This window comes from Carcharhinus amblyrhynchos, chromosome 3 (genome assembly GCF_965287045.1).
Source record: "Carcharhinus amblyrhynchos chromosome 3, sCarAmb.v2.hapA, whole genome shotgun sequence".
Lineage (NCBI taxonomy): Eukaryota > Metazoa > Chordata > Chondrichthyes > Carcharhiniformes > Carcharhinidae > Carcharhinus > Carcharhinus amblyrhynchos.
This window is the reverse complement of record NC_137326.1, coordinates 97,002,725-97,027,869: the sequence shown is the minus strand read 5'-3', so window position 1 is coordinate 97,027,869 and position 25,145 is coordinate 97,002,725. Positions and strand designations below refer to the sequence as shown.

Genomic DNA, 25,145 nt, shown 5'->3' with positions numbered 1-25,145 from the left:
AAACCCTATTCCCTTGCTACCAACTCCATCCATGTTCATGTCAAATGACTGAGGTTGAATTAGATTGTTTGAAACCCCAGTATTATATTTAACCACATATGCACACCATTACTTAGACTACCTTGCTTCAGCTTATCTGCTGCTGAAACCCTGTTCCATTACTCATACCTCTATGACTCGACTATATCAATAGAGCCTGGGCCAACCTCCCTATAAAAGTGAGCCTTCTGCAACTTTGGAAACTCTGCAATTCATGTCTTAACTTTCGACTCACTCATCTCCCTCATGTTTGCTGACCGTGTTGACTCCTGCTTAAACAATGTCTTAAAATTTGCATCCTTGTTTCAATTCTTTCCTTGGCCACTTTCCTCTCCACAATGTTCTCACCCCAATATCACCACCCACCCCAACTCCTGGACATCACCCCATTTCCCCCTGCACCACCCCACTCCTGAGATATTTCTTGACCTTCAATATAATTGCCCCACCATTGATGACTGTGCCTTCAGCTGTCAAAGCCCTATGCTCTGGAATTTAACCTGAAATCTTTTTCCCCTTTCTTCCTCTAAGACATTCCTTAAAACCTACTTTTTTAACCTCTTTTTGGACATCTGCCCTAATATCGCTCTGTTATGTAGCTCATGTCAAATTTGGTTGATAACTGTTTCTAAAGTGGCATGTGCTGTGTTAAAACAAGGATAATGAAAGGATCAAACATGCTTAGCTATTTGATTTGCTAACTGCCTCCACAAGCGAGAATTTAATGTGATACAAGCAGTAAAGAAGTGAATGAAGATGAAGTCACATTTGCCACATTATACTTTATCCTTTTGACTTGTGGTCAGTTTTCAACAAATAAAAGTGAAGCTAGTACATTAGTAATGTCTCTTTCACGTGATTGTGTGACATGCAGCAGAAATGTAGTATTTTTAGTTCCATTGTGATTTCCTAAAGTAGTTGGAAACAGTGTGAATAATGAAGGAACACTTTAAACTGTCTTACCTTGCCAACCTGGCTTGCAAACTGGCTTAATTTCAATGTGAACTAATACATCTTCTGTTGCTTCCTTTTGACCACAATCGTATGCTGTGACCATGAACTTATATTGGTGCTCTTTGTCATAACTCAACTTCTCAGTGTTCCTAATGTTGCCTGATGAAAAACATGGAGTTATTGCTCTTACAATAATAGTAAACCTACTGCCATGAAGAAGGCTTATAGTATGTTAGAGTTTATTAACAAGGGGTTTGAGTTTAAGAGTCATGGAGTTATGCTGCAACTATACAAGATTTTAGTAAGGCCACATTTGGAATATTGTGTGCAGTTCTGGTCACCTCACAACAAGAAGGATGTGGAAGCATTGGAGAGAGTGCAGAGGAGATTTACCAGGTTGCTGCCTGGTTTGGAGAGTGGGTCTTATAAGGAAAGGTTGAGGGAGCTGGGGCTTTTCTCTTTAGAGCGGAGGAGGATGAGAGGTGATTTAATAGAGGTTTATAAGATGATGAGGGGGATAGATAGAGTGGACGTTCAGAGATTATTTCTTCGGGTGGATGTAGCTGTTACCAGGGGGCATAACTATAAGGTTCATAGTTGGAGATATGGGAGGGATGTCTGAGGTAGATTCTTTACTCAGAGAGTGGTTGGGGTGTGGAATGCACTGCCTGATGTGATAGTGGCACTTTAGGAACTTTCAAGTGGTTATTGGATAGGCACATGGAACACACCAGGATGACAGGGAGTGGAATAGCTTGATCTTGGGTTCGGACATAGCTCGGCACAACATCGAGGGCCAAAGGGCCTGTACTGTGCTGTAATGTTCTATGTTCTATTAAACCGCCTCCTCAAGGACAACTGGGAATGAGCCTTCCAAACAATACTCAAATCTATGAATAAACAATATATATTTATTGCGACAGTCAAAATTTTCAAACATGATCATTTTAAAGACAATCCAAAAAGCTTAATAACACTAAACATATCCTATTTACATTTTTCAGGAAACAAATTGCTGGACATGAATCAGCTGAGACTGCAGTATTCACCCACACACACAAGCCACTCGCTCGCTCATAGTCACCTCACACACACTCACTTGCTAGCTCGCACATGCTCACTTGCACACACTTGCATATGCTCACACGCATGCACTCACTTGTTCAGGCAAAGGGCTGTGAAAATGATCACAAGATTGGACAGATAAATTTGTTACCAGATTGTTAAAAATTAATTCAGGAGGAATTTCTTTACAGTTCTTCAGATTTGTTGATTTTAATTGGCCCTCATACACTTCACAACTTCAAGGTATCCTTGCATCTTAGAACATAAGAAATAGGAGCAGGAGTAGGCCATCTAGCCCTTCGAGCCTGCCCCGCCATTCAATAAGATCATGGCTGATCTGTCGTGGCTCAGTTCCACTTTCCCTCCCTCTCCCCATAACCCTTAATCCCCTCTCTCATCAAAAACCCATCAAACCGCGTCTTAAAAATATTTATCTTCCTCAAGCTTTGAATGTGTTCTCTTTATTTCATTCTCCTGTCTCAGAGATTCTACTTTTTATTTTTGTTTGCGTACAATAAATGCTTTTGCATCTCTTTTCATGTATTGCTAAGTTTCCACTCCCTCTACTTTCTGGATATCTTCTTACTCAAGATGCTACCAGCTTCCTCACCCACATTGAAATATTTCAAAATATTAAATTAATAAATTGTATCAATAAAATCATTGGGAACAAAAGCTATATTCTGGAAGGTGAGATAGTGTACCAACACATGGCTATGGCACAAAATGGAAACAAAAAGTTCCCAGTCTTCAGTTGTCAGTTCATGTACCAAGTGCTTCTACCACAGAGAGTGGAACAATGCTCTCATTAAGTGAGTCATCCTGGACGACTCACGTACCTTGTTCAACCTAGACAGAAGCTTTCCATGGGCATCCATTCATTCATGTGTGGCATCAGGGCAAGGGAAGGAGATGCATTTAAAATGTTGAAGGAAAAAAGAGATATTCTGAAAGTCTTACGAAACAAGAGGACAATCGAAGTACAATACATCTCATTTGGTTAGAACTTACCATTCCTGTCAATAGCATACGGCACATCAGGTGTGACAATTTCATAATTGCAAATCTGGCTATATTGAGGAGAGCAATCTTCATCCACTGCTTCTACCTGCAGTATGCTGTCATAGAGTTTTCCTTCTGTGATCACACCTTTGTATATCGTCTCTTTAAACATTGGTGCATACTCATTGACGTCATTCACTTGAATGTGCACCACTGCCCTACAAACAGATCACAACATTTTTAGTGTTCCACAAACTGGGAACGAGATGCTAACATGTTACACTGGTTCAAAATCTATTTTTTTTTAACAGAACTAGCAATGTACAGGAATATATGTGCATAAATCAAAATGTCATTGGTAACATTTCTGAAATAATTCGTATTGTCTATGAAACATTTGTTTCCACACAATTGCACAGGATGTTGCCTGGAAACAAAATAAAGTTGAATATAATAAAACACTTTTAAACATGAGCAAGAACCATGAGGAACTTGCCCCGATTGGTAAATAAAAGTCTCTGGGTGGCTATTTGAGATCACATTTTGAAACAAAGTTCCTAAGGAGAGAAGGTTGCATTTTTTTCTCCAGAACAGGGATCCCTCAGACAAAGCATGTGGAGCATTCCAATGTTTATTTTGCAGCTTCGCTATCGTTTCAATCAGCAGATGCTTGAACTAAAATTGAGAAACCTAGCCAATGAAGATTAACTGAAATTTTGAGGATTTATTTCAAACAACCAGAGAACCTTTGTGGTAATGATGCATCAATGATGGCATGTGCACCTATGTCATCATTACCCTCATCCTGCATAAAAATCAAATCTTTACAGTGAATTATTTATTTGACCATCCTTTTATATTTATTTTAAAATCCTTTTATGTTTCCGTGGCATTGGCGGTTGTTAAACTGAGCTCAATTCAGTGAGAGGATGGATAAACAGAAAATACTGTAAACATTCAGCAGCTTAAGCTGGCATTTGTAACAAGACAAGGTTGCTGAACTTCAGTAGAGGTATTGTCATGAAACTAATGATACTTTAACCATGCACCTTACATTAGCTCATGTACACTATTGAGTTCTGTAGTTCCTCCGGAGTATCAGTACCCCATATCTACAAACCTGTAACGAAGTGGGTTGGAATTTGTTGTTGAATTTTTTTTCATTCTAAAAGTGAGCATTTATGATCCATCCTTACAAAGAAATGATGCTTCATTAACTGACTTAAACCCTTCCGGACTATCAATAATAGTATTATGCAATAGCTTTGGTCTTCATGTTTGAAAAAACATGTTGAGGAGCTGGAGATGGAGCAGAGGTTTATGTATAGGTGTTCATATCAGAAAAGAATCAACAGACCAGGTCTATTCTCTCTTGAAAATAAAGAAACCTAAGGGGGTGATTTAAAGAAATGTCTTTAAAAATCTGAAAGGTTTCGCTGGAATGGATACAGAGAGATTACATTCCAGCATAACTGGAGGCAATCAGAAGTCAACCTGGGCCTCAGTGGCACAGTGGTAGCACTGCTGCCTCACAGTGCCAGGGACCCGGGCTCAATTCCAGGCTTAGATTACTGAATGTGTGGAGTTTGCATATTCTCCTGGCAGCTGCATGGCTTTCCTCCGGTTGATCTGGCTTCCTCCCACAGTCCAAAAATATGTGGGTTAGGTGGATTGGACATGCTAAATTGCCCCTTAGTGTCAGAGGGACTCGCTAGGATAATGGTTATGGGGATAGAGCCTGGATGGGTTTGTGGTCAGTGCAGACGTGATGGGTTGAATGGCCTCCTTCTGCACTGTAGGATTCTATGAAGATGGTCACCAAGAAATCCAATAGGAAATTCTGGAGAAACTTCTTTACTGAAAGATTGATAAGAATGTGGAACTTGATCTACAGGGAATGGTTGAAGTGAATAGTATCCATGCAATTAAGGGCAAACAAGCAGAGTATATGAGGTTGAAGGAAATAGAGGGTTATGATGGTAGATTTTTTACAGCATGGTGGCACAGTGATTAGCACTGCTGCCTCACCGCGCCAGGGACCTGGATTCGATTCCCGGCTTGTGTCACTGTCTGTGTAGAGTGTGCACGTTCTCCCTGTGTCTGTGTGGGTTTCCTCCGGGTGCTCCTGTTTCCTCCCACAGTCTGAAAATGGGTGCATTGACCCAAACAGGTGCCCAAGTGTGGTGACTAGGGAAATTTCACAGTAACTTTATTGCAGTGCTAATGTAAGTCGTATTTGTGACTAATGAATAAACTTTAAACTTTACTTTAGATGAGAAAATATGGGAAGAGACACAAGTGGATCATAAACACCAGCATGGAGTGGCTGGGCTGAATGGTCTGTCACTGTGCTATATTTTAGATGTAATCCTATTCAAAACCATACATTTAGATTTTGAGATATACGGTCTAAAGCAGGGGTTCCCAAATTGGATTCCACCAAATCCCAGGGGTGCCCTGAAGTTCCAACAGCTACACAACAAAAAGGGAGGCTTTTTTCAAGAATACAAATAAAACTAAAGTGCACACGCATGTCAGTTGAAGAAGCAAAGATTTGGGAAAAAGCAACGACTGCAAATCAAAGAAAAACAAAAAATTAAATCAGAACCCATTTTTTTCTGTCACTGAGCAGAAAAGTGACTGAGGGAGTGGACAAGAGGACAAAATGATAAATAAGACAACAACTGGAGAGCGGTGCTCAAGAAGTACAGTGGCTGCAGAGAGGACAGGACGTACTCTGGCTAAGTAAGAGAAACTGCAGTTAACAAAAGCAAATCCGAACAAGTAAACCAAATGCTATGTGAGGGGGCTTTGGCAGGGGATTCATAGGATGGGGCTACCAGATAGAAGCTTTGACAGGGATGCATGGGTAGGTGTTTTGGGATGGCATACACGGGGGATGGCTTTCGGAATGGCTGATGTGAGGGAGGGCATTCATGAGAAGGGGCAAAAACATGTCATCGACATGATAAGAACCTTTGAGGTTCCCTGATACCCATGAGAGATCACTCGGGGTTCTGCGGCTGGAAAGGGTTTGGAAATCCCAATCTAAACCTTTAAAAACATACACTATGACACACCTGTGCATCCAACTCTACGTATATAATCCTATACCTATTTAAAATCTTAAATAGCAGTGTCCATTATTTCACATATTCTATACGCCACAAATTGCTAAAGACAGGTAACGTTTATTAGATGAAGAAGATAAATAGGTTGGGTATTGGAAGTGGGGGCGGCTGTTACTGTGTTGAGTTATGAGAATAAACTTGCTTAAGGTAAAAGACCAGCTTTTGATTGATTGCTTCACCATATACAATTATTGGAGTTAACATCTTTTCCAGGATCATAAAATTCTAAGAATAGCTACACTTAAATCTGCCAAGCTTACATCCAGTCCATTTTCTACATTTATTTCTCAATCAATCTGCATTCTCACCAACATACCACACAAGTAACAATCGATTCTAACTATATTAAGAACAAGTTACGCACTTGTGTGATTTTTTCCAGTAAGTTCCACTCGGTCTGGCTCCACAGTCATATGCCTGAATGATGAATGTGTACTCTTTCTGAAGTTCACAGTCAATTGGGCTTTTTGCACGAAGCAGGCCTTCTCCAGATGTCCTGTTTAACACCACAGCTTCAAAAGGCACGTCCTGCCCATGGATCTTAAAAGCGCAGATCTCACCTGTAACAAAAAAACGTTATGCTTGTGTGAACCCGACAGCACAAATTTGGACCACTTTGCCAGAAGTGAGAACTAACAGTCTGAACTGCGATTTATGCCGAGGGCCATTTTTCATATTAGAAGCAATTATTTCAAAAGAGGCAAAAATAAATTGAGTGACTGACCAATTTTACACTGTCAGTTGAGTTACCCATATTAGGAAATTGCCATTTCATACTAACACAACATTTTTACAATTGAGGAAGGCAATTTCCATCATAATCCATCCACCAAAAAGATTCCAAAATTTCCATGCAATTGCTTTGTAAATCATTCCAGAGCAATTTCCTCTTTTCTATATCTGGGAGACCATTTTAAGTGTATATTACACTTTGTAGGAAGTTGATTTTTAAGTCAAAATGCCAACAATTAGTTTTAACTAGTTTGAACCAATCACCTTGTTCAACTCATTTTTTAATTTGAAGTGACTATCTGGTTTTCCCTTCTTTGTTGTTTTTGTTATCTTATATACTTCTATTAGATGACGTCAGAGGTGCTGAAATGCCCAGGATTCTTCAGCTTTGCCTCGTAACTTAGATCCTGACAAAAGGGTCAATCTTGTAAGTTGCTTCAGTCTTTTTGGTGGCAACCAGAACCAGACATGATATTTGAGTTGTCTTTTGACTAACTACTCTGTACAGGGTCCTATGGGGAGTGGGTTAGCTCAGTTGGCTGAATGGCTGATCAATGGTGCAAAGCAACGCTAACAGCAATTCCTGTACTGGCTGAGGTTATTCTCCATTTTACCCCTCAAAGAACAGCACAGCATAGGAACAGGCCCTTTGACTTGCCAAGCCTGCACCGATTATGACTCCTATCAAGAACAACTGCCTGTATCCTTCTATTACCCACCTGTTCAGCTCACCTGAGGTGTGGTGATCCTCAGGTTAAATCACCACAAGTCATCTGAGATTATGACAAATTTTCAAGGTATTAACTCCTCTAGTTTCAAAAGAGAAATGCTGGAAAATCTCAGCAGGTCTGGCAGCTTCTGTCAGGAGAGAAAAAAGCTGATGTTTCGAGTCCAGATGACCTTTTGTCTACCATTAGTCGGTGTGGAACTTTGCAATCTTGCTCTTTCACTGAGGTTGGAAAATCCAGCATGAATTTATCAGTCATGACAATCTTAACGCATTTCCAAAATTCATCTCCAACACCTGTGAATGGTTCTTTGACTTGGCCAGAGTTACTGTTGAAGATTCTGGGCAGAATTTTCCTCCAGAAAATCGCATTATAACAATGAGAATAATGGAGTGATCGGCGCTGATTGTTCAGGAGTGCTCCCCATTGCAGTCCTCCCACACTCAATCACTTTCTTGGACAGTTGGGAGTTTCCCGCTGGTCTGGAGGAAGGGGGGAGGGGGGAGGGAGGAAGGGGGGAGGGGGGAGGGGGGAGGGGGGAGGGGGGGAGGGGAGAGGGGGGTGCAGTCACTTAACATGCCAGTGAGCTAGGCTTCAAAGCACTCGGGTGCCATTTTGCAAGCACGCCCCGATCTTACAGAGCACTGGGAGAGCCCCTCCCTCCTACCATGCACATCAGGGCCCCACCCCAACCTCTTCTATCAGTGGCACATTCCTCCACCCCATTCCCAAAAATAGGTTGCCAGCATTGCAGCCCAGCCAGTGGGTCCCCCGCCTTACCCCTGACATGCGCCACTTTATGACTGCCTTCATGATCCATCCCTGCATGACCTTTCCCTGTCAGAAACCCCCTGCATAGCCCCGCAACATAGCTCCCTCCCCGGCAGACCCCACTACCCCCTGCACAGCCCCTCATTATAGCTCCCCCTCCCTGTCAGATCCCCCCCCTGACCCCCACCCTATGCATAGCCCCTCATCATAGCTCCTCTCCTCTCACAGTCCTTACTCAGGCCCCACCGCTTTAGCATTGCCCACTGTGCGGTGCCCAACTGGTACTGCAGGGGTGTCCAGTGGTCACCACCAGGTAGACACTGTGGAATGGGCAATGCTCAGCCACCCAGGGTCTCCAAATTCCTTAGAGTGACCATCACATCAGGTCTGTTCTAATGGAGACTAGTAGTGATTTTTGCCATTATCGCTCCGTGCTCGAAGGCTGGAGACTTCCGTGTGCTGGGATTTGAATGGGCTATGCACTGAGCTTTGGGCATGTGGGGCAGGATATCCTGCCAGTTGGCTGGATCCAGAGTGCAGGATTTGCTTCCTTTTCTTTCCCTTTCTACATCGCACTGCCTCATTATTAAGATGATTAGATTCAAAGCATGATGTAGCATGAAAGACAAGTTGTCATAATTTTATATTTTTAGTAGCAAGCTTATCCCAGTCATTAATGTCAATGCTGCCATGCTTCAAGCTGAGTTTCAGAGTGCCCTTGAAACATTTTGTTGGTCCTCCCATGAAACACTAGCCAGCTGAGAGTTGAAGAAACAGGACCTGATGGTGGAGATATTTTTTGGTAATCTGGACACAGTGTCCAGTCCAGTACAGTTGATTTTGCAGAGATTTGGCTGAATGCTGTGGAATTGAGATGGACACGAGTGTTTAACAGTCCTCCCATTGAAACTGGAGGATGCAGCAGAAGTACTGATAATGTATTTTCCCTAGCACTCTTATGTGCCTCTGCTAGACAGTCCAGTTCTCACTGCTTTACAGGAGCATGGTGACAACTGCTATACTAAGAATTTTGTTGACTTATGGAGATTGTTTATTTGGCAAACACTGCTGGAGTTTGCAGAAAGCTGAGCTGGTGCAGTTGATCCACTGTTGGATCTTCTTGTCAACATTGGCCTTTCGGGAGAAGTGGCAGCCAAGCTATGGGCAGTGCTCAAAATGTTCCAAAGTCTCTCAAAAGTATTCCAATGACAGCATTTATTACTTATTTTTTATTCATTAATTTGAAAATGTAATTAGTCACATCAAAACTCCCAATTAGCTGCATTAGACCAGTGGCCAATGCATTGAACAATGCAGCCCATAAGTGGTTTTGCCTATTATAACTGAAGTTTCCAATTGCTTACTGGTTAAAAAAAAATGCAACCTGCTTTAAAATGAACATTTCAATGGAAGTAATTTTAAGTGCACCGAATTCTGAGCATTGGCATTTGGCACTTCATAAACACACCACTGCTCCATTGATGAGGAGGACAGCTTCCATTCTGATTAGAGATTTTATCTTAAACTTTCTAAAATGTAGTTAGAAATTCCACAATTTGTCTTATCAATAGAAGACTGAGCGGAGATATGATACAGATTTTTAAACTGCTTAAAGCGACAGATGACATAAAACCAGGCAGGTTGCTTAAGTCACACAGTGAAAAGCATTGGAGTTCAACTATAAAACTAACAAGCTTCCAACAAAGTTTGAGGGTCAAAGTAATAATTCTCATTTCCATGCACAAACTATATATTAGATTTAAAGCAAAAGTAAATAGGTCAACATTTATTGCCTCTCCCTAATTGCCCACGAGATGATGTCTTGGAAATCTAGATGTCTTGGAAATCTAGATGTCTTAGAAACCTGAATGTCTTAGAAGTTGAACTGATTTGATTCATCATTAACACATGTATTGGGATCAAGTGAAAAGTATTGTTTCTTGCAAGCAATACAGACAAAACATACAAGAGTACATAGGAGAGAAGGAAAGGAGAGGGTGCAATTATTGATAGGGTGAGGAGAGATATCAGCTTAAAATAAGTAAATATCTGTAGGAGAAAACAGAAACCTTTGAGATTTGTTTGTTGAGACATTTGCTAAAATTTTTGCATATAGGCCATATGACAAATGAGGTTGTAATTGTAAGAGCAAAAAGAATTGACATCCAGAAAAGAAAACATTAGCATTTGATCATTTGGTCAGAGCTGAAAAGCTGTAGTGATATTTTCTAGAAGGCAAAGTGGAGAGCAGCAGATAGAGAGGTGGACCCTGGTGTAGATTGATGAAGGATGCTAAAAAGTGGTTGCAGATCAAGTACAGTGGATGTGAGAGGGTGGTACAAGACTGACAAGTGTGACGTACTGTGACAGCAGATCTCTTGGTAAGAGTTTGCTACAAGCAGAGGTATATATGTTTTCCAATTTCATAACACAAGTCTGGATGATACATAAAAAGTGTCAATAAAAGGTGGAAAAGATTGCTACTGCCATGATAACCTTGAATCCATCACCTTACGTTCTCCAGGAATGACATTGTTGATGAAAACACACCTTTCCTCCTTTTGAGTAACTTTAGGGGATAAATCACTTCATTTCGGTCCACTTCTCACTTTGTATGCTTTAGCAGCCCTGTATCCAAGGAGCATTAGACTCCAGGAATGGGTATCAAATCCCCAAAGTGTATACTATTTTGTTATTTGCTTTATTTACTTTAGTTTTCTGGAGTCAGTGTCGTGCATCTGCCCTTAATTTCTTTTTAAAGATAGTCACTTTGAAACACATTACACCATCTGATTGCAAAGGGATCAGACAGTTGGAAGTCTCATTAACTTATAATAATCAGAGCATTCTCAAACTAAATGAAACGTGTCGTCAGTGCAGCCTGCTAAAATCCCAAGGCTGTCAATTAGAAGCCAACATCTGTGACTATTTATTAGAAGCTGATAAATGAAAAATCTATATATATGTGCAAATAAATCAGGAAACTCAATGCTACAAGAATCACATTGTCCTTTTATCGTAATACTGTAGAGATTTGGATATATGTAGAACTTGATCACATTATTACAAAAACATCCCAAGGAATTTTTCACACAATTAATTTATCAAGTGGAGCAAACAGCCGCATTTCATTGTCACTGAATAAATGAATGACCAATTTATGGTTTGGTAATAAAATTGGTTAAGGAAAGACCGCTGGCTCGGAAATCAGATGGTTTTCTTGGTATGGTGCTCAGAATCTTTCACATCCACATAAACCACTGGAAAAAGTAGAAAGGATTCTGGTCTTTTCATCTGAAGGAAGGTATACCACACCAGAGCCTTGGCATCAAGCAATAAAATAGTAAATTATGCAAATACTCATTTAGTTTTTAATTCACCTTTGTAAATAAATGTGAGATGGAGTGAAATACACCCAATTTCCGGATGGTCATACCTTGGAGGATCCTTCCATCCTTCCCTTCGGATGTTCCTACACATTCTCAATGTGGGAACTGTATGGGAAGTTTGGACTTCTAACAAGCACTCACCTTGCATTTGGAATCCTCTAAAAGTCAAAGATTTCAGACGGTTCTGACTTACTTCGTAGATTTGTTACCAAGGAGAAAGATTACAACCTGTTCATGCCTAACTATATAACCCCCTCCCCCCCAAAACTCCCCACTGGATCCCTGCCATCTACCCCTCTCCCCACCTTCAACGACCACCCTCACCAACTAACCACTGACCCCTAACTATCCTCCACCCAACTGCAACCACGAATGCTCCCCCTCGACAAACACCCATCACCACCCCGACTACCTCCCAAACTCAACTAACCCATGACCCTCTGACTATACCTCCCAACCAATTCCTCCAGCTATCCCCCCAATGAACTACTCCAAACTCCTTGACTACCCGTTAATGCCATGACTAACCCCCACCCCGCTCAACCTGCCCACTGCTCCTGGCCCCCGCCTAATTCCCACCACCCTACTACTCCCTGAAAGCTTGACTCGCCCCGTCAATCCCAGTTCCTTCCCTATCCTACCCCTGCGATTCACTGTACTTCCTCATCCACTTAACTTCTCTCCGTGGCCTGTCAATGCAGTATTGTTACATTTAAGCTCACTGGGAATACGTTAGCTCACGATATAAAAAGGGGAAAATGCCGTGGCTTCCTCCAATGCTCCCACACTACAAAGGACACTTAAATGGCTGTTCCTGAGAATGCCCAGTTTGGAAATCTGGGCAAGAAACTTGGAGTTCCAATGCAAGGTAAGTAAGGAGCAGCAGAGTGACAATGCAAAGTTGATTTTTCCCTCTTTAGAAGATTTGACCCAAGTTTCATAACACGTGAGAAAATGATGCACAAGAATTATTGGTTTCTCTCACTTACATAACTGGACACTTCCTGCAATGATGCACATTCTAAAATGAATATAAATATCACAAACAAATCTTAAGATGTTTTTTAAATTGAGCTTAAAATTCCAGTCGATGCTTAAAACAAAATGGGAGTTAGTTCAATTGATGGATTGGTGATTACATTGACAGCAGATTTTAGACCAGCTTCAATCAATCTATTTGGATGAAATAGCCCCAGAGTTCCTGATGCCAGTCATTATCCCTGTGGTCCTACTGCAAAGCTTATGCATGGCTTGATCTGAGTTCATTATGATACCTCCCATTGTTCAAGTGCCTGTCAATACCAGACACACTAATTAAGAACGATCAAACTGAGCAAGGTAAAAGGCTGTTACTGCCATCTGCACAATTGTATCTCCAGCCCCCCCCACCCCCCACGAATCATTGCCTTCAGAACAGGAAGAAAAGCAGTATAACAAACAAGATAACAAGACCATATTAACATAATAGTAAATTGCTGCAGCTGCTGGATTTTGAAACAAAAACAGAAAATGCCTGAAAATCTCAACAGGTCTGACAGCATCCGAGGAGAGAGAATTGAGCTAACGTTTTGAATCTGGATAATGCTTTGTCAGGGCGGATAACGAGACCATTCAGTGGTAAAAATGGCACAAAATCATCTCCAGACATATTACAAGTATAGTAGTTATTTTGCCATATTATTCTTTATGAAAGGATGTGCTGAATAAGTCTTCAGTATAACTCATTAAGTTACTCAATGCATGATAGTGAAGCAGCCACTTCAATACGGTCAACTCAGTGGAGCCCTATCAGACCAAGTACCAGCATTCTAGTAGGCATAACCAGATTGATGATCAGGTTAGTTTTAACCTATCCTGCCCATCAGAAATCTGAGGAATGTAAATGCAATACTTGTTTTATACCCCATTTGATTCTATTCTCCACTGATGTCAAGATCCACCTAATACCATGGATTTCATACCTGACAAGTTAAGGAAAAATCACGCCACCAAATGTCATTTCTTAATTCAGTCCCAATGTTTCAAAAATAAACAGGAAGACTTAGTTTTAATAGAAAAAAACTATTGTTAAACTGTAGATCAGAACCACAGAATTCCGACACTGCAGCCCATTGATTCTGCACCAACTCCAAAAGTGCATCTTAACCCAGGCCCACTACATCCCTCTCCCCCCCAATGCCCTATGCCCATAATCACATGCATTTACCATGGCTAATGCATCTAATCTATATATCCTTGGACACAAAGCGGCAACTTAGCATGGCCAATCCGCCTAACCTGCACATAAGAACATAAGAACATAAGAAATAGGAGCAGGAGTAGGCCATCTAGCCCTTCGAGCCTGCCCCGCCATTCAATAAGATCATGGCTGATCTGTTGTGGCTCAGTTCCACTTTCCCGCCCTCTCCCCATAACCCTTAATCCCCTCTCTTATCAAGAACCCATCAACCCGCTTCTTAAAAATATTTAGCGAGGCAGCCTCCACCACTTCAACGGGCAGAGAATTCCAGAGATTCACCACCCTTTGAGTGAAGAAGTTCCTCCTCAACTCCGTTCTAAACCGCCTCCCCTTTATCTTGAGGCTGTGCCCCCTAGTCCTACTGTCTTTTTTGAGCGGGAAGAGTCTCTCCACCTCTATCCTATCCATCCCATTCATCATCTTATACGTCTCAATGAGATCTCCCCTCATTCTTCTAAACTCTAACGAGTACAAGCCTAGTTTATTCAGCCTCTCCTCATAGCTCAATCATCTTTGGACAGTGGGAAGAAACAAGAGTATTCGGAGGAAACCCACACAGATATGGGGTGGAAGTGCAAACTCTACACAGGCAATCACCTGAGGCTGGAATCGAACTTGGACGCGAGGCTCTAGGTCTTCAATTCATTAAATAACATCCTCTGGGTTTTAATACATATGTAAAAGTGGCACGGTGGCACAGTGGTTAGCATTGTTGCCTCACAGTGCCAGAGACACAGGTTCAATTCCAACCTCAGGTGACTAACTGTGTGGAGTTTGCACAGTCTCCCCATATCTGCGTAGGCTTCCTCTAGGTGCTCTAGTTGCCTCCCACATTCCAAAGAGGTGTGGGATAGGTTGATTTGCCATGTTAAATTGTCCCTTAGTTTCAGAGGACTAGCAGGATAAATATATGGGGTTACAGGGACAGAGCCTGGGTGGGTTTGCAGTCAATGCAGACTTGATAGGCCAAATGGCACCTTCTGACTGTAGGGAGTCTACGATCCTATGAAAAATAAATATATATGTGTAGAGGATCCTCCCATTAAGTGATTTTAAGTCCTAGCCATTTGTTTCAGTTCTGTAACTTCACTGGTTATTTGCTGACTCAAGAATGGGAATGCGATTCTCTAATCAGAATTTAGAATTTTACTTTGGGGTGACAATTTCTTTAAAAGATCCCTTTAGGCAGTCTAGTGTATTTTTACAGTTCACCATCTTTTGTTAGGGTTCTGGATCTGGGCCCCAAGGTATACATGAAGCCAAACTAAACCCCAAGAATTTGACTACTTTGGCATAAATTTCTGGAAAGGATGCTTCACTCCAGGGGTAATTCTACTGATAAATTAGGGTTCTTTTATCAAAACAAGCTTTATACATGACAGTTTAACTATAACTCTAACAAAATGAAGCAGCTTAACTTTTAACAGTTGAACAATCGTTTAAAAAAAGGAAACAACTTTGATTTTAAACTTATTACCATTTCAGTTCCAAATAAACAACAGTCCTCTGAGACTCAAATGCCACTTTAAATACAATTAGTAAACCCAGGCATGCTTGCTATAAATTGGGTTAAAGTCCTTGAAGCTTTCATATAGGTTTTGATTTTCAGAGCAACTTACAGACTTCTGTCTTTAAACAACCTCAGCCAGAAATTGAACAGAAAGCTGTTTCCCGCTCTGTTACCCAGCTCATCCCATTAATCATAACGACATGTGATCCTGTAATCTTAAACAAAATCCCCAATTTCTATTCCTTTAATAAGAAAAAACCCAGAGGACCCTATATTTTGTAAGCAAGAGTCTATTACTTCTCTCCTAAGTAAACACCACATGGCTAAAATGAGTAATTAGCCTGCTCTCCCAGCATCTGAGCTGTATTGCTTTCAAACATACCGACTACCTGCACAAAAACCTGAATCTTAAAATATTCCCCTGAACCGTAACATAAGCTGCTCTAAAAATCAAAATGTCTGTGAAAGCTTCAAGGACTTTAACCCAATATATAGCAAGCATGCTTGGTTTTACTAATTGTATTTAAAGTGGCATTTGAGTCTAAGAGGACTGTTGTTTATTTGGAACTGAAATGGTAATAAGTTCAAAATCAATGTTATTTCTTTTTTTAAAATGATTGTTTAACTGTTAAAAGTTAATAGGGCAGTATCTACATGTTCAACATCCAGTGACTCATAAATCAAGTCCCCATCATGAGTTAAATCAAGAGGGTTCCCAGAATGCAGAGTTTGAAACATAGAAACTAGACGTAGGAGTGGACTACTGGGCGATTCATTACGATAATGGCTGATAATCAAATTCAGTATCCTGATTTGGCCTTTCCCCTACATCCCTGATCCCTTTAACCCCAAGAGCTATATCAATTAGCTGTTCTTCATCAGCTGTGCAGCAGAGGCATCAGTTGGCTCTAGTTACCCTGCATCAGGAAAAGAGGGGTATGGGAGAGCAGATGAAAGCAAAAAGGCATCAACCAGCAAGGGTTCCAGGCACCTCTTAATCAGTGGACAATGAATGCTACTGGAAAATAGATGTCTAATCAGGAGTCAGCTTTGAAACAAGGGATTTTTGAAGATGGACTTTCCTTAGCGAGTTGCTAGGTCCCTTTTTCTGTTTTTCATAGAAACAGTATTTCACAGTTATTAATGCTGCCTCAGCATAATGAAATAAAATGTCAAACTGCCTCTTTTTTGCCATCTCAAAAAGCTGATGCTCGACTGCTATAACATAACGATTTCATGCTAAAGCACAAACAAAACAGATCAGCATTTCACGTCAATCCTTAAAGTGATCCTGTCACTGAGAGTCATTTAAAACTAGAGAACTGACAGTAGCCAAATTTAGAAGTAATCATTAGTAAACTGACATCAAATCTACTGTTTATTCATTGTGCACCCTCAATTTCTGAAATGCACTGAAGTGATACGAGATTTCCTATCATTTCATGGGATCATGGACCACAAAACATGGCCTGGACTTCCGCAAAGCAGCAATCATCACTCTCCCCCGTCTTTTCCATGCTTCAGTGCTGCTCTACGTTTCTTGCCGGGCTCCTTCAGAAATGCAGCGTCCCTCAGAGAATTCCATCGTAGCACTGTAGCATCAGATCACAGAATCAGATCATAGATCATAGAGTGCAGAAGGAGGCCACTCAGCCCATGGTGCCCGCATTAGCTGTCTGACAGAGGACCTTACCCAGACCCTTTCTCCCACCCTCTCCCCTTAACTCCAGACATTTACCCTGCTTACCCATCTAAGCGCAAGTCTTGGGACATTAAGGGGCCAATCCACCTAACCTGCTCATCTTTGGACTGTGGGAGGAAACCAGAGCAGCCGGAGGAATCCCACACAGACAAGCTCCACATAATCATCCAAGGCCAGAATTGAACCCAGGTCCCTGGTGCTGTGAGTGTTAACCACAGTGCCACCATGCTGTCCAATCACCACATCTGGGGAAAAACCTTCTTTTTAAAGGTGCGAGCTGATAGTAAGTTTAACTGTCCAGTATAAATATTCATGAATGGGTGCGGCTGGTAGGGTGGATAGGCGAGTGAGCTAAGTGAGCAGAGTGGCAGGTGGGTGGGCTGGTAAGTAGGCACTAGGCCTCCCTGGGATCAGGAGCAGAGATGGGGAGGGTCAAATACTGGTCGGTTGGTGTAGGGTAACGCGACGGGGGGATAGGGCATTAGGTGGGCAGTTGGCTTCCCCAGGATCGGATCAGAGGTGGGCGGAATCAAAATATTAGCCACACCATGTGCCTGTTCCCTGGTTTCATTCCATCTCCAGGCCATTATTGCAGATGTAAAGTATTGCTGGCAGAGCTGTCCATGTTCATGTAGTACACAGCTGATCAGGTTCATTAAGAGCCCTAGTAACTTAATTTTTCTGCATTGGCAAGGGCCAATTTACTGGCAGCAGGCTAGAGGAACAAATACTCCAAGCAGGTTTAAGTCCCTTTCTCACTTGCCTGGTTTGGAAAAGCAGCTACAGACCATCCTATAGGGTGAATCCGTCTCCACAGAACAAACTCTTTCCTCAGATTCAGCAACCAAGCACTTCTGTCCTTTGATGAAAAAGATGTAAAAAATTTTGAGCGTGGGTTCTTCCACTTTGAAGAAATATTCCTGTTACTTACCTCCCCCAACTCTGAGCCCCCTCCTCCTGCTCCATACCTAATCCTGATTCCCAGAGGGAAAATCCAGCCCAAGGTCTTTCCCTAATCCAGTTCCAAAATTCCAATGAAGCACAATTTAAACCAGATATAAGGTTCAAAATTACTAACCAATGAATTGAAAATCTGAAATTAAAAATAAAATGGAAAATGGTGGAATTTTATAGCAGATTAGGGCTATACGCAAAATACTAGTGTACCCTGTTCTCTTTCAGATGCCAACAGAATTGCTATTTCCAGTATTTGCCACTTCTAGACAAATCCTACCATATGAATGGCAAGAGATAACAAAATGTTTAATAGACATTTCTAAGGTAGCTTAGTGCAAACTAAAAGCAAACATCAGGACACAATGAACAAATAATCACCTATCTCTGGCTCTAAGAGTAGCTTTCATGAACATTCAGTCCTCAGATTTAGAAGCAATTTCTGTGCCATCATTTCCTAGTCAAAGAATTAAACATCTGAGTTAACACAATGAGACCTTTTTGCTGGTGCGTTAACAAAGGGATGTAGTCTTCAACTGTTAACAGTGAATCAATTGGCGGTTTGCTTGTTGCTATTTGACATCTTTGTTGTTTTACAATCCAAAATGTCGAATGCTTGCATGATTTTGTACAGAAGATCAGCCAAGAAATTGCTGCAGCAGTCACCATTATTTTCTGTATTGCCCAGAAGTGATGCAGCCTTGAATGTGTCTGAACAAATGGGTGGAAAAACACGAATAGGCCATTAATTTCCCTTAACTCGCTCTGCTATACAAGATTATGGCCAATATAAGCCTCAGTTCCATTTGCTCCATTTCCTTTGATGTCCATTGCTGACAGAATCTATCGATTGCAGCTTTTGTAAATGTCAGTTGTCTCAGATTCCAAAGCCTTTTTGTGGATCACATTCCATATTTTCTCTTTCATTCAGAAATACTTCTAATTTCACTGCGGGTTGGTAGGATAATAATACCTCATACTTCCTGGGACTACCCTCAATTTGCACACAAGAGATGCCTCTATATTACTGCCATTTAGTATTGCTAAATCAAATGGGATATCAACACATTTAAAAGGGTTTAATTATATTCCAGGACCCCATGAAATTCATTTTTCTTTGTCTAAATTTCATAGAATCCCTACAGCGCTGAAGGATGCCATTTGGCCCATCAAGCCTGTACTGAAAACAACCTGACCCAGGCTCTTTCTCTGTAACCCCACATATTTACCCTCCTAATCCCCCTTACATGAAGGGGCAATTTAGCATGGCCTAGCCACCTAAGCTGCACATCATTGAAGTGTGGGAGGAAACTGGAGCACCCAGAGGAAACTCTCACAGACAAGGGGAGAATGTCAGCTGCTTTGTTGCCACCACAGTTTGCCATAACTTTACCTATTATCCAGTGACCACCAATCTCTGGATTGAAGTGAAGCTACATTAAAATGGGCTATTTTCTTTGTGGAAATCTGTGCACACCCACTTCCCCTCACAATCTCTCCCACCTTTCTCAAAACTACAGGCCAGTTTCCAACTAATGGACACAGGAAACTTCCTTGCTATCTCTGGTGAGCAGCAGTTGGATTTTGCTCTTCCTTCCTGAATTTGAGTAAATGCTGACGCAATCCCAGCTTCTGTAACACTGCATGATTTAGTATCAAAATGATACAGCACTTTGACACACTTAGAAGTTGAATACTCAGGTAAAGAGATCCACGCATGTATGGTTTTAAAGTGCCAATAAAATTGCCATATCAGTGCAGGTGTAGAATAATCAACGTTTATTTAAGTCTCTCATAACAGAGACACAAAAATGGCAGATCTACCAGAGGTGTGCAGCAATACACTAGGGATGCAGGCTTGTTGTTTGCTCATTGCAGGTGCAGTTCAGCTGTGACAGGGTCACATCCCTAGTGCTTATTGGTCTTCCTTCTTTATTAACGATTCTCAGTCCTGACAGTGACTGCAGATTGAAAATTAATGGTGATGTTGGTTTGGCAAGTTGAAACTGACACCGCCAGACCTTTTTAGTGAAGGTTTAGCATTCCCTTTGAAATATGCATTTGCTCCTTTGAATAGGTGCGCCTATTCCTGTTCACTTAAACAACGCTTCCTCAAATTATGCCAAAGTCCCAGAAGTCTGAGCAAATCTTGTCTAGTTGGAACTATTCAACTGTCGTGATTAAAGCAACTTCAGATTCTTGGTTCCAATACACAGTGAAGTGATGTACAAGACAAGAATTTATTTTGAATGGTGTCTCCTTCAGAAACTAATTGAATTCATTTTATCACTACCTTGTTTCCTGTGCTGGTGATAGCCATTCACAATAGGTGTTGAAGTATACCGTGAGGGATCTGTCTCTTTAAATCCAATTTGTATTTTGTGAGGCAGGCCTGAACTAAGAGAAAAACTGAACTGAAAAGAGGAACACAACAGATAAAAATAGAAAGGAAGCTGACCCTGCTCCACTATTGATGAAACAGCAACAAACTGAGATTGGAAACCAAAGTAGCTTTGTAAACAACTGTTGTTACTGTGGGAATTATTCCAAGTTTACTTATTCAAGGGGTAAATGTTATACTAGGTAATGATGTGATAGGCTTCAAAGTATTAGCATCCCAGAGTTTCAATCGAGTCAGTTGAGAGCAGAGAAACAGATTTTGCAGGAGGAGCATCCCCAAATTGTTCCCAGAACTTTTGTCTACCAGAATCACATAATGCTGGACAGGATGACATGGAATCAACTGAGAGGGAATTCAGCTGTTCAGCTGGATAAGACCTTTTTAGGAATTTGAAAAAGGATAAAGGTTTTAAAAGTAACAATGTTGAATTATTTAGTCATACGCCCTTGATTGAAGCTCAGCAGATACACCCTGGCTTCTGGGGTTGACTCAGATGACATATTCTTGGAAGAATCAGAACGCACCCTTGATTCTTCTCTGAAAGATGACAGATTGATGAGGAAATGGTGACGTCCTCAGAAGCCAGGGGGCGAGAAGTGGGCAGTAGCCCATCCAATTGTTGCCAGCACAGGTCATCACAGATATTTTAAGAATCTCCCATGATATTTCAATGACAACTTATTTAGGAAAAGAAAGACTCAGTTTGAATTAATGAAGCACTTCTGTTGGCTAGGATCACATGGAGAATTTTGGAAGGCGTGTCACACGTCAACTGGTTGGAAAACACCAGCCAACAGTTAAACCATCTCCACTGATCCTAAAACACGGTTTTGATTAACCATTTCATAGTGTTCTAATGCACTGTGTGCAACCCCTATCCAAATCCAAAATAGGGCATCAACATACTTTAATCAGTATACTTTAATCAGTTTAATAAACACACTTTAATTAAGTTTATGCTGGACAACGATTATGCTAGACAGTGATATCATTGAACAAGTCAAACTAACTGGAGTTCTCCAGTTGCCCTGGTAACATAAGTGAATGGATCATTGATTCTGCATTAATACAGGAAAATTAATGCTGGAGCAAAAACTGATTCTTTTCCCATTTCTAACTTGGGGATTGCTTTGAAATTCAAACTTCAATAGCAGAGGCTATTTGCAAGTTCCATTACAGATCAAGCCAAATAAAGCTCTGCTTTTGTAAGCCCAGATGGCTGTACCAATGTATAATTATGCCGTTTGAAATGAAGAATGCGACCTTTCAAAACTGAGCAATTGCTGGATTACACATCTGTGTTGTGCATATTAAAACCCAGGAAGAACATGTGGAACACCTAAGTGCACTATTTGATAGACTACAAAGGACCAATTAGGTGAAATATTTTGCAAAAGATTTTCCAATTCACCAGCGGATTTGCATCGCCGTTCGTGCTCGTAGTGGATGCAAGCGCAAATTCATGCCCTATGGTTCCTCAGAATGTGTGCATTCTACCAAAGTTTGTCCTGAATTTCAATGTGGGAGTTGCTCCATCAATAAATTCGCTGAAGAAGAATGTAAAGTTTAAGTGGATAGAGTCTTATCAGACTGCCTTTGAGAGGTTGAAGGCCGCATTAATAAATTGAAGGCTGCTCTGAATAGCTATTGATGTCAGTCATGTAGGCATAAAGGCACTGTTTGCTTCAAAAGAAAGATACTGATACAGAGCAGCCAGTCAATCAGTTCTCAAGAAAACTTAATATGTCAGCCAAAATGTTCCAGAACTGAGAAGGAAATGTTGAGACTTGATTTGTCTGTTCAACAATTGGAAGTGTGTGGTCCATGACTTCTGATGGAATTGGAAGCAAGTTGAATTGGCATTCCACTCCTAATTTCTAGCTTTAAAATGGAGCTGCTCCTATCTTGTCTGAGCTTCTGACTCAGATTACTCCACTGCAGCGGGCTCCTGAGAGCTAGAATTCAAAGATCAGCTTAGCTGAAGGTAAGTAAGCTACATGACCCAGTCAACAACACAAGATGCCATAAGCTGGATAAGTTTAAGGTTCCAGCCACTTTGAGAAGTCCAGGGAGAAAAGTAGTTTTTGTTTGGCAGGTTGTACCCAGGAGAGGTTGGCGGATGGGGTGGGGGGGGTGGATTGGGTTGAGTCTTGGGGAGGAGAGGGCATCAGGCGTGCCTTGGGGTTGGGGGAGGGGATGAGGGTCTTTGGTCAGGGAGCAGGCCAGATCTGGTTGGATCACATTAGGCTGTCAATTAGACAAGAGAAGGGGTAGTGGGGGAATGTGGAGAGTCCATTGGGGGGGAGTTGTGAGTGAAGTGGTTGGGGGTGGGGAAAGGGGAAGTGGTGGTGCATCAGGGTGAATCATTGTTTTGGCTACCCAAAAGCTGAAGGTGGGTTTAATTCTTCAAACTATTTCTGGATAACTTTTGCTGAGTGACATTCAGAACCATCTGAAATTGGTGATTTAAATTGCATCATCCAACTTCAGGGCATATGCCCAGCAGAAGTTTGAACATTCGCAGGTCTAGTGATTACGTGGCAATATCAGAAGAGGGATGGGGGGAGCAATTCCCCATCACATCTTTCCTTGGGACATTCTCCATGATTCACCACCCCAGAGCTCAGACATTATGGGCTTATGTTGGAAATAATCAAGGAGAGCTTTTAATTTACATTGATGATAATCCACTGATGTTTTTCAAAAGATTCCATATGAAGAAGCTTTGGCTGGCGTTTGATGCTGCAATTCCCCTTCAGCCTAAAAGCCTATTAAAATAGTTAAGCAAATGTTCTTTTACAACAATGACTCTTTATTCTAATTGCTGCTTCGTATCTTTTCAGGGTAGTCAATCACAGAGAAGTTAGGCTAAATTATGCATGTTATTTTGAATGTTTCTGTTCTAACAGTTATTATACACAATATAAGTGGGGAGTTATCTCAACAACACACACATCACATCCCTCGCAATCAGTGAGGCTCAGATTGGTTTACTTCTGTTTGACCTTATATCAAATGAGGGTTAGCAGATACAATACACAGACGCCTCAAACCTTCGAGATAGTTTGTAGTCTGGGAAATGTCAGCTTAGGAAGCCCATTTGCCAGGAATTTCAGTCTTGCTCCTGAATTCATCTTGGCCTTAACCTGGGAAGGGTGAGATGGGCCCTAGTTTACCATTCTGATTCTAAGCACTGGGCGGACTTGAATACAGAAGTATTTCAGATCCAACTTTTAGACCCATTCTCCAGCACCCCCATATGCACTCCAAAAATATCAGTGAGTCTGAATCACGCTGCACAAGCCTGTGGGCAGTGCTTAACGTGCCCAAAACCCTGCAGCTCCAATCGGCGCTGCCAACTGCGAAGAAAATGATAGAATGCGGCTCGCCTGTCACATGGCTCTCATGCTGGATAATGTCTCCCCCTGGCCCTCACAGACACTGCCCCACGCCCACAACATTACTGATCCCCTTATCCCCCCACCCACCTGCCATCCAAAACAATCCCGGGCACCTCCCCTCCTTCCTGCCACTGATCTCAGGCAGTGTGGCAGCGAACCCCACCTTCATCTCCAATGATCTCAGGCAGAGAGGCAGCGGATGCCTCTCCACCCCCAAAGACCTCAGGCAGAGAGATCCACTCTACAGATATCAGGGAGGGTGGTCCCCCTCACCCCCACCCCAGACCTCCCAGACAAGGCCCCCATCTCCTCCAGACTCCTACGGCTGTGTGACACCTCCCTCTCTCATCCCCCAATCATTCAGGCACTGATCCACCACCCACCCTCCCAACAGCACACCTGCAAGTGCTCACTTACCTTCCCCTCAATGCTAACAAGCATGGAACTTGCTGGAATGTTCTGCCAAACTGCCTGCAGCTGATCTGCCCTAACAAGGGGCAGCTCCATTAAAAACGCAAGAATGGACAGACAGGCAGGCATTCCTGCACAAAATGTGTGCATGACCAGTCCCCTGATTTTCTGAGGGTGACCTGGGGAGGCTACCGGATGCAGCAGAGGTGAGGTGGGACACCCTCTTCCCCCCCAGGATGAGGCAGACCCTGTGGGGATTGATGGAAATGCAGCCTCGGAGGCAGTAGCCACCTCAGTCGGTGCAAGGCACTGGCCCCACACCACGAAGCAGTGCCGGAAAAAAGTCAATGACCTCATCCAGGCAGCAAGGGTGAGTGCTGAACCACATCTTGCATCTTCCCCCAAATCTCCCCCAGCTCCTCCCATCCCCAGCACTCTGCATATTTTCAGCTCCTCACTCCTGAACTGCTCCTTCCTATTCCCCACAAAAGCCCCACTGCACTTGGCCTCTAAGGATCACCACTTGATACTCTGCAGGAGTCATGTTGTGGCCATTTCAGAGACATGGATAGAGCAGGGACAGGAATGGTTGTTGCAGGTTCCGGGGTTCAAATGCTTCAGTTGGAGTAGAGAAGGAGGTAGAAGGGGGGGGAGGGGTAGCATTATTAGTCAAGGATTGTATCACAGTGTCAGAGAGGAAGTTTGATGAGGACTTG

General features: G+C 42.1%; 1 protein-coding gene across 1 annotated transcript in view; it reads right to left on the bottom strand.

Moving 5' to 3' along the window:
• clstn2a (calsyntenin 2a) overlaps positions 1 to 25,145 on the bottom strand; it is a 517,709-nt gene that overhangs the window by 105,989 nt on the left and 386,575 nt on the right. The window contains exons 4-6 of the mRNA XM_080185553.1: positions 6,556 to 6,751; positions 3,070 to 3,278; positions 1,003 to 1,152 (exon numbers count right to left, since the gene is read on the bottom strand). Coding sequence (XP_080041679.1) covers positions 1,003 to 1,152; positions 3,070 to 3,278; positions 6,556 to 6,751 — 555 coding nt within the window. The remainder of the gene's footprint in view (positions 1 to 1,002; positions 1,153 to 3,069; positions 3,279 to 6,555; positions 6,752 to 25,145) is intronic.